We start from the raw sequence: 16,053 nt of genomic DNA on the forward strand, positions 1-16,053 counted from the left end.
TCTTTAAATGCAATGCCAATGTTAGGTTGCAAAATGGTTCACAGTATGGACCCGCTTCTGAGAGGTGTTTGGCACCCTTTTGAGAGACTCCTGGCCAAAAGGACTGTCCAGACCCCATCTTAATTGTTTTATAGGAAGAGAAATTTGAGAGAGTAAACTTCAGGGCCGCAGCAATTCCTTGATTAAAAACCAGCTGGGAGATAGGATCGGCAGGGTCCTAAAGCCACTGTGCAGCCCCCAACAAATATTTTTCTGAGAACGAAGCTCCTGAGTCACTGCTGCTTGTGAATAGTCACTGAGATGGTCTGAATTTTAGAGGAAACAACGTTAAGAGGTTTAAGAGGCTGTGCTCATGGAGTGGTGTGAATAGGTCAGGTACAACGATCCTGTTATAATTAATGTTAAGAACTTACTTGAGCTCCTATGCCAAGTCTCTCGGCCTCCCTTTAGCTCCACAAGCTGCTTTGGAAGGGCCGGCTCTTCCCTAGTAGGAAGCGTCATATTTCGATAAAAACAAAACAGAAAAAAAAAGGGGTTTCTTTTTTAAATGAAGGACGTCCTCGTTTAATGAGGCTTGAAGTGTTTACAGGTGTTTCCTCATAAGTTCAAATTTAGTGGCCCCAGGGAGTTGAGATTCTCATAAGGCAGGGGCAAACACACAAGTTTTGTATTTTAGAAGTGTTGAGCATTTAAAGGGCCATGCAGACCTGGCGTACGTAAAGGTTTGGGCTCGCTGAGGTGTCTGGAGCCTGTAGTTATGCCATCTGAAGCAGAGAGTGCTGTCCAACGTGAGACAAGGCCGTTCTTGGTGCCACACACGGTCACGATCCTGTTAAAAGCCCCTCGTGCTTTTTCTGCTGCGCAACCCTTTGACCTGTTTTTTTTTTAAATCTCCGGCAAAAACCCCACAAGAGGCAGGTTCCAGGCTTGATTGTTTGTTTAAATAAATTTTGGTGATAGCAAGTGCTGTTTTATGCATAATATCTTCCAGAGCGCCCTGGTCTTGGAGGAACTGTTCAGCGTCATGAAGAACAACACAGAGCAAGGGAAAATATAGAAGTGGTTGTGGTTGGAGGATGTGATGACATCACAGACTTCAGCGGGAACACGGGGCTTTTAAAAAGCTGAAAGAAACATCCTGACAGTCAGTTATCACATCCCCCGTAAAGGAGTCAAACACACGTTAGCCATTAGAAAGCCCAACTGTCTTCATCAAAGAGAAAAAAGACTCCGTCCTGCCACAGAATATGCACTGGCAAAAATGTAAGTGAGCTCTGATTGCCTTTGTTTTTCCTAACTGCGGTAAAAGATGAAGGTTGTAGTGGATAAGTGAGCATTAGCATAGCACGGGAGACAGTACTCTTGAAGAGCGGCATGTCTCAAGAGAGGCAAATGAGAAGGCATGATGCTAATTTTCCAGCAGGGATATTAAGACAGGGCAGCATCGCTGCTTTGTTGGCATTCGTCATTATGAATCAAGTGGAAGACTATGATTCATAAAAACAATAACAGGATGCAGGTATTATATCAAAGGTTATAGTGGTTACTTACCAGAGAATTTTCCTTTTTAAAAGTGAAACCTGTGAGAAATCTTATTTCTGTGTCTTTTTTGATATGTACTTTTTTTTTTTTTTCAACTAATAATAAAGCTAAAGAGCGATGCAGTTGAAGGCAATACAGTTATGAGTTTACAGGAAATCAGTTCTCTTGTTTTCAAGATAATTTTACACCTCTTGGCCCACCTTTGCTCGAGTAGTTTACCGATCCTGATACAGGTAGGTGTTTGCCCTGTTTGTGCGACTCTCGCTCTCACTGCGTGGATCTGTAGATGTGCCTTTCTGCAGCCCTGCCGCCGTCCTTTGCACTTCACCATGCTGTTCAGTTAACCTCGAATATAAATAATATATATATAATATATCTGAGCGGAAGAAGCTTATTTCTTAAACATTTACCATTGACTTATCTAATATGGAACTAACATTAATATTCTTCTCCTTTATATAATAACCTGTAATTATCCAGCGATGGGTTTACTGTGCGTGTTGTTCTGAGCTTATTAACTATAAAGCCAGTTTTCTCTGCTATGTACTTCTGTTACGTTTTTCCTTTGAAAACTGGAAGCTCAAATGTCTATTTGTGAAATGACGTTGTACAGTCTAACATCCAGAATTAAGAAGCTCTGAGTGCTTATTCAATCACATTTCAATTTGTCTGACAAGTATTAAGCAGCAAGTGGGAGCGCTATGGCAACACACCTTGTTTCCTATTATCTCGGGCTGTTTTCAGAATCGGTAGGTATATGATGTGGAACATACTGCAAGATGATTAGATACAGATGTTATCTTCCATCTGAGAGGTGTATAAGTCTTTATTATTTTTTTTTCTTTACTGCAATGACAAAGCAATACTAACAAAGTGATGTCTTAGGTAAAACCAAATTGATAACTGATACGATATTTTTCCTTTGCATTGTTTCTTTGATACATGCAGTGCTTTCAAAGGTAAGCAGAAATTACAAGCCTGCATCAGAGGAGATAAAATCCCCGTATTTTGAAGTCAGCCATCTCCCCTGTGAGAGTTTCCAGACAACAACTGCCCATACCTGCCTGTCCCCTTGTGCCCTCTGAGCTTCTCAAGACCAGAGCCGGCTGTTACAGCACTGCTTTCTGCTGTTTTGAAAGACTGCATGAGACACGGCAGCTGCCTAGACTTGGCTTCTATTGATGATGAAAGCCTTTTCACGTCAGTCAGATGAAGCAGCCAGACTTGTCTCTGGCTCCTGGGCTGCTTGCTAGATCAGCCTGGCCGTGTGTTTACTACGACACAGACAGAGCTGAGGGGAAATTTCTGTAGGTGGCTGTCTAGGTGACTCCGCTGTTGGTCTTTGCTGTCTTTGTCTGCTGTGTCATGGCATGGTTGGGCTTCCTCAGTCTCATGGACCTTTAGTGTTTTTTTTTTAGCTAAACCTAAAGACGGGATTGCTTTTCTGGCATTAAACTATTATCTTGCTTCTTTCCTGTACCATTAATAATGACTTTGACTTCAGTTACCCACTCCACTGGAGACTCCCTATGCGACTGCAGGCAGATTGCTCAGGCCAGTGCAGGTATTCATGTGTCAGGTCTCAGCAGTTTCGGTGGAAGTCAGGTTTCTCAGTAGCTCTGTGAGTCTGCATGTGGTGTCTCTGGTGCTCCTATGGTCTCTGGCAGTGTGACCAGCTGTGGCCTCAAGTTTCCTGTGCCACCTGGCTCAAACCACCTGGGACCACACCAAGTCCCAGTGCCCACATGCAAGCCGTTGGCTTGCTCGAGACTTCAGTTAATAAAAAGGCAGTCTGGGTGCCCAGGGAGCTTGCTGTCTGCTTGCATGAGCCCTGGGCTAATGTCATAGCGTAAAAATGCTGCCCTGCTCTGCTCCCCACCTAGGAGATAGGGAGAGCTTTCCTCTGCCACGGAGGGAGTTTCATTATACTTAGTCTTAAAATGAGATATTTGCATATTTTAGCAAAAGGGCATCCCGGAGAGATGGGCAATAAGTCCGCAGGTAGCTTCTGAGGTGTTGGTGAAGCTTTTCCCACGTATTGGATGGAGCATCCCATGTTCAGTCTAGAAACAGGTGGCTTTATCCCTTGCAAGAGCAACTGTTTGCAGACCTGTGGTACCGTGTGGCTGAAGGGCCAGGTAAATGTGCCCCAGGCTCACACCTAGGTATGCACTTGTAGGCACGGATGTCAGGGTCTGACAGTGCTCACCAGCAGGTGAGTGACTTCCCTGGGCTTCAAGCTGCTGCTTTATGCAGTAACCACGGTACAGGGGCATAGCTCGTAGGTGTAGGACCCACAGGTGCACAAGGAAAAGAGAAATTATCCCACTGGGGTTCTGAGGCAGCAGGATGCTGGACGAATTGAACCAAAAGAAAAACAAAAGGAGGCACAAACAAGCGTCAGTGAAACTCAACTGGAGTTGGGCATGTAACTTCCAAAAACTTCTTTGCAAATCCTGGAGTATGTCTCTGGTTTCTGGAGGAGGCTGGATGTGAAAACAGCAATTAGTAAGTCCAGCTTTACATGCTTAAACACCATATTTTAATCAACAAGATGAGTAGGGAATGTCAGATCCATGTAGGTTGTGTACTGTTATGGTGCTGGAGGGAGCAAAGGGCCTGCTGGATGCTGACCCGCTCCTGCCTTAGCCATGCAGAGCTGGTTACCCAGCCAGAGCTGTAATTGCAGTTCAGCTCACAGGCAGTGCCAGCCTCAGTGTAAATGTCGGGGCAGAAATCTTTGCTCCATCTGTACCTGCACGAAAGGAGACTCAAGAGAAGTTCTTCCAAGATGCCTTGGTATGGATTAAAACTGTCCTTTGGCACAACAGGTTTCAAAAGAGTGCTGTCATTTCCATGCTTTTCCCCAGTAAACGAAAACAAAGCAACCAAAGAACAGAAACACAAACCAACTGAAAACCGGAGTGACACAAGAAGGCTGATTTAAATAGGTGTCCCCTCGGAGGGCATTTCTCGCCGGCACCTCCTGGAGGGGAACTGTCTGTGGAAAGCCCTGCAGGGGCAGCAGGCCCGCTGGTGAGCCTTGCCCCCAGCTGCTGTGGCCCTCACATGGCCCTCGTCCTCCGGGGAGCCTCGCATGGCTGCTCCTGCACGCTGGAAATCCTTCCCGCGGGGTCACGGCACGCTGCACCCCTCTGCAGGAGCGGGGCCCTGAGCTTCCGCTCAGCAAAACCCCAGAGAGGCTCTGAGCCCGAAAGCATCCCCTCCCACGGCAGGAGCGAAGTGACTGGTAGGGGCTTCCCAGCTTTTGGCAGGATTCTGCTGAATGGAAGCCGGCCCGCCGCGCCGCCGCGCAGAGCTGGGAAATTTCGAAGGCACGGCGCCGTGGGCTTCTCTTCCCTTGTGTGTCTTTATGCAGAAAGTTACCTCGTGTTGTGTTTTGGAGACACGACGAGCGTGCTTTCCATGCAAATGATTTCTGTTATGAGAGGGTAGGCAAGCAGGTTGAAATTCTCAAAGCGTTTCACGTTTTGGAGGTGTTTTTGGTGAAGGTAAAATGCTTTGGACACTCGGCTCTTCGTGAGCTCCAGCGGGACTTGTGCAGACAAGGCAGGTGTTCAGCTACGTAGCTGTCCCACCGACTGCTTGGATTCCCCTGCAACTGAGATATGTCAATGTGGACCTTTGAGAACCTCTTCCCAAATGCTTTTTAAGTCCTTGAAGCCTTTTTCTGCCCGCAACAGATGTCGGGCTCTATACACCTCTTCTGAAAGTATCAGAAAATGAGACTGAGAGGTGAAACTGCAATATGTTGCGTCTTGTGAGGCTTAATTTTGGTAAAGCCCCAGTGGGAAAGATGGATAGTACAAAAGCTGAGTCCATCCATGCCTTACAAAGCAGGTGTCAGGCTCTATGAATGACCACATAAGCAATTAAATGGAAAGCTTGCATTACTAAAATGGAAAGAGTATTATGGGCTGGGAGGAATTGGGACGTGCGGGTGAGACTTATGGTTAAGACACTTTCTGTCTATCTCAGCTTCCCCTTTGTAGCAGGGGTTCTCTTATTCTGAAACCAATCATTTTTAGTAGCCTTGCCACTACATGGCCAACGCAGCCACCTCTACTGGGCGCTTGGAAGCTCTGTTTCACTCAGGAGAACTGAAGCAGTAGGGATGATTAACCACCCTTTCATACGGGTTCCCAAGTGTCCCCATGATTTTGATTCTATCCAGGTGGAAAAAATACAAAGTTGTGTTTGTTTGCCAATCTTCAACATCTTCCTTGTGTTGGAGCAGAAGGTAGGCTCTGCACGGTGCCCCCCTGACTTAGGTCTTTTGGAGGAAAGAGAGCTGCTTCAGGAGGACCCCATGCAAATGCACGCTTTGCTTACAAGAATGACCCAGGCAGGGACAACGGCCTATGGATCTGTGAGGATCTGGGGTTAATTTTAGTCTTGGAGATCTTCCAGCTGCAGATAAACATCTAAAAATAAAGGTGCTGGGCATAATGCTGAAATACACCACTGTCAGACCAATCTGCTTCACTTTGGTGGGTACAGTGCTGAGTAACTGGGCAGAGAGAGAACGGGCCAAATGCTGGACCGAGTTGTTGGTAAGCAGGTGAAATATTTAGTCTATTGATTTAATTATGCTAAGAACCCTCCCGAGTTCATTTCCTTATGCTGAGCAATGAACCATTGCTTGTCTCTTCTGCTCTTGCTCCGAGTCCTTCTGGTTAGTGTAGAGCACATTCTCCGATCAGATGTTTGCTTAGTGCTTTGCATTTAGCTACATCTTTTTTGAAATACCCACCCTTAGTGTGACAAAACCACTCTGGTTCAGTTCTCCTTGTCAGGGCTGTCTAAAAAATAAAGCAGTAATACTTCAAAGGAGATCTGGGATGTGTCATATACCCAAAGTGCTCTGTGCTCAGCCCTTTGAATGCATGATGACATGCAGCATGGGGTCCTGAGACGTGTCATTTCAGAGGGAAAAGCCATTGACAAGATAATAATACAAGCATAATCGAATGCAATACAGATAAATATTTTTTTATATATTGTTTTGTGATTTATTTGGCAACGCACGCGTGGTTATGTATCTGAGAACAGTTTGCAGGTTATTCAATCTCAGTGCTGGCCAGAGAGGTCTGTTAGTCGTTACCCCCTGGTACCTACTCGCCTCCCAGATCTGTTAGCACCAACACATCTCTAAAATGGGTCTTGGTAGCAATAACTCTGCTTTTTGTTTCCCTTTCAAGGTGCAGGAAAAGGCATGGGGTTGCAGGTGGGTCACTTCAGGGAACTTCACTCTTGACTGCTCTGATCGGTTAGGACAGGGACACGCCCTGGAGGATGCTGAGGGCTAGCGATGAAGGTGAAGTGAAGATCCTTTCGTCTGGGTGACTCCTTGTCTGGCTGCCATCCTGGATCCTGTGCAGTTCAAGGGGTTTCTGTGCTTTGGTTCCCTACCCAGGACTTATCACCAAGCCAAGACAAAGAAGGGTCACTATTTTTTTTTCTTACTTCTAGTGATATATTGTAGGAAACCATTTAATTAGTGAGCAAATGAAGATGGGTGGTCTTCGCTGGCCGTAACGAGGGAAGCCTCATTCTCCGGTGCACTGTAAGCCTCCCAGCTGGGTGGCTGTGCTCGAGGGAGCACGGAGACCTGAACAAATATTGAACCATTTTCTCCTTGGCATGAACAGGTATGGGGGTTGTGCATGGAGCTGGAGCCTTCGGGCCATGCACTGCAGTGCCGAAATACCCCAGGGGGTGCCTGGCAGGGTGCTGCTACAGGAGCCAGGAAAGCCCAGGGAAGCCAAAGGGGCTAAGGGCTGGTTTTCTCCTGGTTGTATAGGTTTGTAACAAGCTGAGTTTTCAAAGGGAATCTGACTGCCTAAGAATTACAGACCCTCCTTTACCAGGAGTTTGAGAACCACTGGAAAGTGCTTTTACCACTTGTATAACGCACATCCCCTTGGGCAGCTGACCAGCATGGGGATCTACCTCTCGGTGACCCTTTCAGCCTTGTACAGGGATCCTGGCAGCACTAGGAACTGCACGTAGGTTTCCTTGCTTCTCCTTGGTCTGCTGCTGTGCACAGTCAGGTAGGCTGCACGTCGATACGAGGGGAGCTGGTTAAATAACACACACAGGAGGGATTGCCTGGCCAGCTGCTAGGAGCTGCATTTTATCAAAGGAAAATACTTTTCACAGTGCTCCATGATGTACTTTGGAACATTATCAATACCATAAAAGCAGCCGTTTCAGTTCTGCTGTCGGCTCTGATCACATGATTCATTTCCAAAGCAACAGATTCAAAATAATATTATTAGATTAATACTTTGAAATATTTTTAAAGTATCTTTGAAGGATTCTTTGTCTGAATTAAATATAAAATGTGGACAAATACAATGCAACTTTTAGTCCCTCACTTAAATATTGCTAAATGGGCATTGGTGTCTTATTCTAAAACGGTTTTGTTTGATTGCAGTCAAAGCATCCAAGTAGTGTGTCCAAAGCCAAGCCACTTTTTTTTTCTTTTTATTATCCAAAGTTCACAGTGCACAATAAAAATGTCAGCAGCTGCCTTATGTAATTTGCTCTTCGAGATCGAAGTCAGAAAATCGCTAGCCTGTTAATTGAAATCTAATTTTTTCTTGTTATCCAAGGGTAACTGTTTGCTTTTTGATGCTACTGTAAAGAAGAAAAAAGATTTCTATTGTGTTTCTTTTCAATATTTTATTATGTTGGGGGTGAAAGAGGAAAAGAGAAAACTATTTGCACTGGTAACTGATCAATTGATAAGCTTATCACACACCAGTGTGTGAGCAAAGAAAAAGTAAATCTTCTGAGGCAGTGGCAAGTGCGTCGCTTGCTGCGGCAGGCAGGCAGTCATGCAAGCCCTGGAAGATTAGCAGTGTATTTCAAACTGAAAATTGGCCTGATGGGAAATGGTTCTGACTTGTTTGAAAGGTTTAAACTGATCTGCAGTTCACAGGGGTGTGAAGGCCAGCGGTGCTAATAGGTTTAGTGATCTGAAACTTGTCACGCTTCAATGTTTGTAGCCTTCCAACAGCTGCTTGCCATTATCCTCCCTCCAATTTCGGCAATGGTTAAATACAAATGTAGAGGAAGAAGCGTTTTGTAGGTGCTTGGTTTAATTGTTTGGCAATGTCTTTGCATGCTTTCTCTATCTGATCTTTTACTCAGACCAACATTTCCTGGATGTTATTTAGAAGAAGACATCTTTTAAAAGCCTGTGTCTGAACACAGGTACTCTTGATGCTATTGGACACGTTTTGGTTATGTTCTCCAACGTGCAGGCAACTGAAGGCCAGAGTTTGTAGAATTACTGCCCAAAGCATTAACCTGCTCAGCTTTTTACTCACCGTGGGCAAGTATTGTACAGTGCCTTGCTGAAGCTCCTGTCAGCCCATGAGCTGGGGCTGGAGCTGTTCCCCAAAAGGCCAGCAGCAAGGTCCCTGTTGGCCGTGCCTGCTGCATGCAGCACGAGCTGGCCCCACAGGACAAAATTCCGTTTTCTCCTAGGTGCAAACCAATTTTAAGAATATTTGAAGAGAGAAGTGTATTGACATTAATAACAACACCAATGCAGTTGTCAGATCTTCAGCCAGAGCCCACTGAAAGGGGCACCCTGCAGGCTTCTCTCTGCAGAGGCTGGATCGAGAGGCTGGGTGGCACAGGGGTCTGGCTCCAACCATCACTGAGGACTTTTGCTGTTGTCACTTGGTACATAGAGCTGGGGGACTGCTGTGGTATGGAACTTCTCATTAGCTGCAGTGTTATCCAGCCACTTTGAAGGATTACGCAGAAGTCTTCAGGGTTTGTGCTAGGCTTTTGTCGATGTTCAGCAAATACAGCAAGAGATAACACTGATGAAAGGAGCCTGAGCATGTGCACACACCGTGGATTTGTAAGGCGGCCTGACAAAAGCATTGCAATGAACTAAAACATATTTACACATAGAAACTATTGCAAAGCTTCCTACTGGCTGCATTAAATTTGCCCTCTTTTTTCTCGACTCCTGATGCTTTGTACTGCTCCAGCTTCAGAGAGCGGTTGCAAATCGAACCCTGGTGCCTGTTAGGGAGGGCATGCGGCTGTTTTGTGGTGCACAAAGTGTAAAAGAAGCCAGAGCACAGCATGCACTTGAGCACCAAAACACAATGGTGCTGTTTATTTGTCGGAATGGAACCTGGGCATACGGATGTTGGTGCATTTGCAGCTCATAACTTAAATAACAATGTACCCGTCTGGTTTTAATGCGAGTCAGTTCAAGACAGGCAAAATAGTTTATTCTATGCCAACCCTGGTGTAACAAGTTGAGGAATACTAAATCCAGGTACATTCTTTATAAGGTTGTTGTAATGGTTATTATTGCTCAAAATGTCTTTATTTTTAAAAGATCACATTTCTTTGGCTGTATGAGAAATTGTCCACTGAAGCCCAAAGTCATTTTGCTGTGGTTCTTCTGTAATACTCAGACATGGTACACATTTAACAGTGGAAAAGCAGCTGTGCTAGCATTATTTTTATTTCTGGAGGTCAGCTTGGGGGGAACCGAAATATGTTCTGCAGACTTTGGTTTTTTTCTTTTTTCTCTCTTTTTTTTTTTTTTTTTTTTTTGGTTACTCTGCTTACACCGGAAACTCTGAATAGGTATATTTGTCAGCTTTTACAGTAAATTTCTTCTTCCCCATCCCCCAAACCTGGAGCCAGAAACTGCCATCCCTCCCCACCCTAACTCTGCAAGGAGGCTCTCTGCAGTCAGTGCGATGACTCAGGGACAGGACACTGCCCGAGAGGGACGCTTCTGCCTCCCCTGCAGGCTGCACTGCAGCTCCTATTTGCTTTGGCAGAGTCGATGGTTTTGCTCAGCATAAACAGCACTAGCATCGTCTGACTCTGAAATGTTCTCAGTAAAGTACAGATAAATCATTTCCAAATGTAAATAAATCCCTTATAGGACCAGGAAAGCACCTTCAGGATGGTCTTCATTTCAGACCTCCTGAGCTCATTCTCAGAGTTATCAGTACAACTCATGTCACAGCACTTTTTAGCACTGTCTTCATTAGCACTCAGATAAATTAATATCAATTAAAATTTAAAAAGCAAAATGTGAGCTGCGTTAAAAACCCTTGCGCATTCCTGTGTGCAGAATTAGTGACCTTCGTTCCCTTTGCTCACTGCTTTTCCAAAGCCACAAGCTCTATGAGACTGCAACCAACCCAAGATGAAGTCCCACCAGGAATGTCCAGAGAAAGCAAATGCAGCTCATGCAGAGGCTGAAATGCCATCTCCTCCAGCTACTGCTTTAAAGCGTGGAATTTTCCCAATATGCTTAAACATATTTTAGCATACAAACAAAGAAAACAGTTCAACACATAATTGTAGGGTTATCTGCTACCAAAGGTATTTATAATGGCCTTTCAAGATTTCATGATTAAGTGGTATGTAGTGAGGCAGAAAGAGCAAACTCAACAGTACAGCACAGTTGAAGGGAAATAAGTACTTCATTTTTGGAAGAAAGTAAAGCAGAAAAGTTTATTCTGTTAAATATTTTGGGGTTCACTTGCAATATTTGTATTTAGACTCAGTTTTTCACCCTCCAGGAAGGTGTTAAGGAGATATCTAAGTGTGCATATGACTGCATATAACTGGAGGAGATGATCAGAACTAAAGCGATTCCTCTTGTTCTGTGCTGCAAAGCATCCACATCTTAATCAGAAAATTAGAATAAATACTTCTGGGGTGGAATTAGGCTTGAATTTGAAGGTTTGAGCCAGATATCCAGCTGCACTTGATAGACCAAAGGCCTGTTGCGATCCTTAGGAATGGGGACTTATCAACCAGCGTGTTTACAAATCAAAGTGCAGTTAAAAGGGGCAGGTAGCAAGTCCTGCTATCGGTGGTTTTACAAACAAGGGGCCTTCCTGAGCTTTTTTATCCTCTGGCCTCCTGCTATTAACTGCCTCCGAATGCTTGATGTAAAATATGGCTCAATAATACCGGCTTACGAAGAACTGGGCTTCCTCTGCTTTCATTGCCGCAAGGCTTTGCGATAGGGCTTTTTAGCTGGCTCTGGGCTTTACTTTCCAAATCGAGGTCTGAGAGGTGCTGTCAGTACAGCTGTCCATGAAGCTGTGTGCTGGCCCAGCTGGCCAGGTCACAAACCTGATGGGCAGGCGGTGAGCACAGCTCTGTGTGGAGCAGAGGCACAGGTACACCCGCCTGCTCCCAAAAAATAGATGTACAGTCATCAAACTAGTGATGGGTTAAATGGCTTTCGAAATGAGGGTGCTTCTCTGATTTGGTTGTGTTTGTAGCTTGCTTCTAAGCAGCAACCATAAAGTATTTCTCTTGAACGTCTACTGTCTACTCATTTATGCATCTACTTGGCCAGCGTTTAGGTTATTTAATATGCTGGGTATCTGCTGACCGATCGTTATTATGTGCCTGTCAGATAAAGCCAGTCTGAGCTGTCCTTCAAGTGGATGTAAATCACTGCGCAGCCAATCTGTGGCACTGAAGCAATGTAAAGCAGATACACAAAAGTGAAGTCTCAGGAGGAGTAAAACAAGCAAGCTATTTTTGGCAGAAGCCTGAAGAAATCAGAATATCGTGCTCAGGAGTTAAGGGGAAAAAAAAATAACAAAGTGGAAAATCAAAATGAACACACTGCAACCTTGCTGAAGACAGCAGAATGAAAGGTTCAGTCTAGAGGCAGTTTGAGGAATAACAGTGATTGTTCATTGCCCCTCTCTTATTTATTTTAATCTGCTAGTTGATAACGTGTAAAGAGGGACACCCTTTTGCATGTCCCTTCAGAGCGTGTGGCTCACTACTACCACTCTCGTGTTTCACACATGTAAGAAATGTGTCCACATAGAGGTGTGTGGGTTTATTGATAGCCATCACTTTTAGGAACGCAGCATTACCCTCTGCAGAGCAAGTGATCCCCTTTCTGTGCACTACATCCTCCCCGGCTTTCATAAACGTCTAGAGTGATGCAGCTATTTATTATCAGAGCGTGTTCATCACACCCTGCACCTGATGGGGCCCAGCTCCTGCAGACCATGGCAACACCTGCCTGTGCGGTGGGGACAGTGCAGTCTGCTTCCAGACCGTCCCCAGCTCTTCTGCTTTCTGAATGCTCTTTGGCAACAAAGGGGCTGAATCCCTCAGTATTCCTGCAGCCAATTCACAGCTGGAAGGAACTGCAAGCTTACTTAATTCAGGTTGGGTTGTCCTCGTGATCCATCTGTGTGGTCGCAGCATCTGAGCAGCAGAGGCAGAGAGGAGACCTCGGACTTCATCTGTTGGCAAAAAGACATCACGAGCTAAGAAATGTGCACGTACACTGCCGTGTTGAGAGCACCCTGCAGACAAGGGGCTGCCATGGGGATTTTGGCCTTTTGAGTGGCAGGAAAGGAAAATAAATGTCACCTGCATCTTTTTCTTTTTTTTTTTCAGCTTCTGCTCCAGAACAACAACCGCAGCCTCGCCCCTACCAAGGTGTCCGCGTCAAAGAGCCAGTGAAGGAGCTATTGAAAAGGAAACGGGGAAATGTTCACAACACCAGTACCACAGCAGCTACAACGGTAGGAGAAGAAACAAACTCAGGAGGAAATTTTTTCTTTGGTAGCTACATGATTGACCAGCCCTGGTACCAGCTGGCAATACTTCATTAATGAAAGAAATCTTGGAGGTAGTGGAGCCTCACGTTGCCTGGAGATACCACTAAATAGATTTTCAATTAAATATTATAAATACATTTAATGCAAATAAAATAAATATGTTTTCACCTTTAAGGTGCTGAGCAGCTTCAATCATCTTTGACTTAGTTGAAGGAGGAAAGTGCTTTGCACTTGGCAGGATCTAATTCCTAGAAACAGAAGGTGGCTTGGGATTTAAGCACACTCAGCCCTTCTGAGAAGGGCTTGAATTTAATGCTTATGGTTTTAATCCCTGGATGTTTTTCTTTTCTAGGTTGTTTTGCCCCATCAGACGCTCCCTCCCTATTCACCAATGGGTAATGATTTCCTGCCTTTCTAAGTGTTTGTCAGCACTGCTGCAGGGAAAGCCACACTGGACTGAGTTGCGATCCTCTCCTGTTTTTCAGGCCAGCCTTGCGCCGATATGGACGGTGCTGCCCCCGCGCTGCCTGTGACAGATGAAGGAGCTCTCTGTTCCGGCTGGCTCTCCCAGCCCTCTCCCACATCCTTGCAGCCTTTAACCCAGTGGACCCCTTACCCTGACTACGTGTCCCACGAAGCAGTCAGCTGTCCGTACAGCGCCGACATGTACGTGCAGCCGATGTGTCCCAGTTACACGCTGGTTGGACCCTCGTCTGTTCTGACTTACACTTCGCAGCCACTGATCACCAATTTTGCAGTAAGTCCAACATCCCTAGCTATAAATGATGGCCAAGGCCCCACCTTCCAAGAAATGTCACGGGGAGTTTAGGATGTAATTAGTGTAACTTAGTTATTGTAATGTCATTTGTTCTTGCATCCGTGCCACGTAGCTGTTACAGCGTAGGCCCTTCTGTACTGAGCTGGGCATTGGAGTGGTTTGAGGGGGACAAAAAGCTGCAGTTGTATTGAAATCAGAGACCCCACTGCCATTTCTCAGCTCTCTCAAGTGCTCCTGCAGCACTTTCTGTGTCATTAACACACAGCCTGTTCGTGCTGTTGTCCTGGGAAATGAGTCCTCTCCCATCAAGTCAGCAGCAGGGCTGCCACTGCCCTGAGTTTGTTCAGCTCTGCGACCAGTTATTTACTGTAGGGGAATATCAGATGTGTTGCTTTTACTGTTGTCATCAATTCCAATCTGAGGAGGTGTATTTCAGCTTGGATTTGCAATTGCTGAGAACGCAGTTGTTCTGACTGGGTTTACTCAATAGCTGGTAAATGCTGTTGTCTGGGCAAGTACTTGGGACGCAGTCTCTCCAGAGATCTGAGTGGTTTTCAGGGGATTTTTTGCTATTTAATTCCAAACTTTTAACAAAGTAAATGGAATTCTAGGAAGCATCCACTGGGTGGACCAGGAAAATCATGTGGTGATAAGTTTATCAAAAATTGCTATTTAAAGATGAAAGAGCAAGGCCACCAGACCCAGGATAATTCCTTCTTCATTAGGGGAGACGGACAACCAACCTCGAGCAGCTTTATTTTCCCCTTTAATGTTTCAGCTCATCTGCTGAACGAGGCACCCCAAGTCAGCCAGTGGCCCTCGCTGTTGGGGAAGGGCTGTCGTTTCAAACCTCGCCCCGTGTTAGCTGATGGATGGGCTGTTTAGGACAGGTGCTCACGGAGGCCAGAATTAACCTCCTTCAGCCCTATGGCAGCAACTCTTGTGCCCATGGGTTTGCCTTGCAAGAAGTGCTGTCAGCACAGGGTGTAGCTGTCTCATGGGCTTACCCTGAGGGTGGGAGCGGGAACAGAAAGCTCGAGGGAACTTGCCGTGAGTGTGAGCTGCTGCTCGCAAGCACCTGGGACACCCACAGCCACCGCTCTCATGGGAGCCCGCGTGGGAAAACTGTCACGCTGGTGTGAAGCTTTACCCAGAGGGACAGGAAAAAGGGATGTTAAAAGCGAGACTGAGCATCCTTCACCTCGTTTTGCGTCCTCCCCCTGCCCCACCTAACCGAATGCTTGATCTCGTTTAATTTCTCTCCCACTCGAACAGCCCCGAAGTGCCACCCCGGCCGTGGTGCCGCAGCTGGAGGTGGCGGAGCAGCAGCCACCCCTCACGTACTTCCCATGGGCACAGCCTCTCTCCGCGCTGCCAGCCTCCACCTTGCAGTACCAGCCGGCTTCTTCCACGCTCCCTGGGCCCCAGTTTGTGCCCTTGCCCATCTCCATCCCCGAGCCGGCCCCCCAGGAGCTGGAGGACGCCCGACGGGTCATCGGCACGCTGCCCATTGAGAAGCTGCTCCTAGAAGACGAAGACAATGATACGTATGTTTTAAACCACGCTCTCTCTGTTGAAGGGCTTTAAGTTGCACATCTGGGGCCTGGTCCTCGCTTACTCAATGCTCCCCTTGGCGTCACGGCGAGTTTTGAGTAGAGAGGAAAGCAGGCGGGGAGGGTGGGGGTGGGAACTTGGCTTGGGATTTTGTTGTCCACCTCTAGCACATGCGTGGAGTGAAACTCGCTTTGTCCTGGGGCCCAGCACAAGATGTCTGTGCTGTCACAGCTCCTGCCACCTCTCCCAGGCAGGCTTCCAAGCTGCATAGTTCTTGTGCTCAGCCTCAGCACGAGGTGACTTTCATCCTCAGGCACAGGGCATGGCCTAAAATCAATAACCCGTAGTGTAGCCATGGCCAGCTGTAGTGTTTGGTGAGGGTACCTCACCTCTAATTATTATTTCCAAGACCTTTTTCAGAGGACTGCTTTCTAGAGCTCAGTGTAATGCCTTGTATGTGTCTTCGCCCTGTCCATGAAGGAACCTCTTCCTCATTTAGGCAACTAGAAAATATTTTGGGGGCCTAAACAGAGATTTTTCTTGGCTAAGTTG

General features: G+C 46.2%; 1 protein-coding gene across 1 annotated transcript; it reads left to right on the plus strand.

Annotated features, from left to right (window-relative positions):
• Positions 1–1,247: 1,247 nt before the first annotated feature.
• Positions 1,248–15,534, plus strand: POU2AF1 (POU class 2 homeobox associating factor 1; the record flags this gene model as incomplete). The annotated part of the gene is made up of 5 exons (XM_084301661.1): positions 1,248–1,263; positions 13,006–13,133; positions 13,522–13,564; positions 13,655–13,926; positions 15,223–15,534. The coding sequence occupies 5 exons, from the start codon at positions 1,248–1,250 to the stop codon at positions 15,532–15,534; spliced, it is 771 nt and encodes a 256-aa protein (XP_084157787.1).
• Between the last annotated feature and the right edge of the window lie 519 nt (positions 15,535–16,053).

The sequence above is a fragment of the Netta rufina genome, assembly GCF_964035555.1.
Source record: "Netta rufina genome assembly, chromosome: 25".
In the NCBI taxonomy this organism is placed as follows: Eukaryota; Metazoa; Chordata; class Aves; order Anseriformes; family Anatidae; genus Netta; species Netta rufina.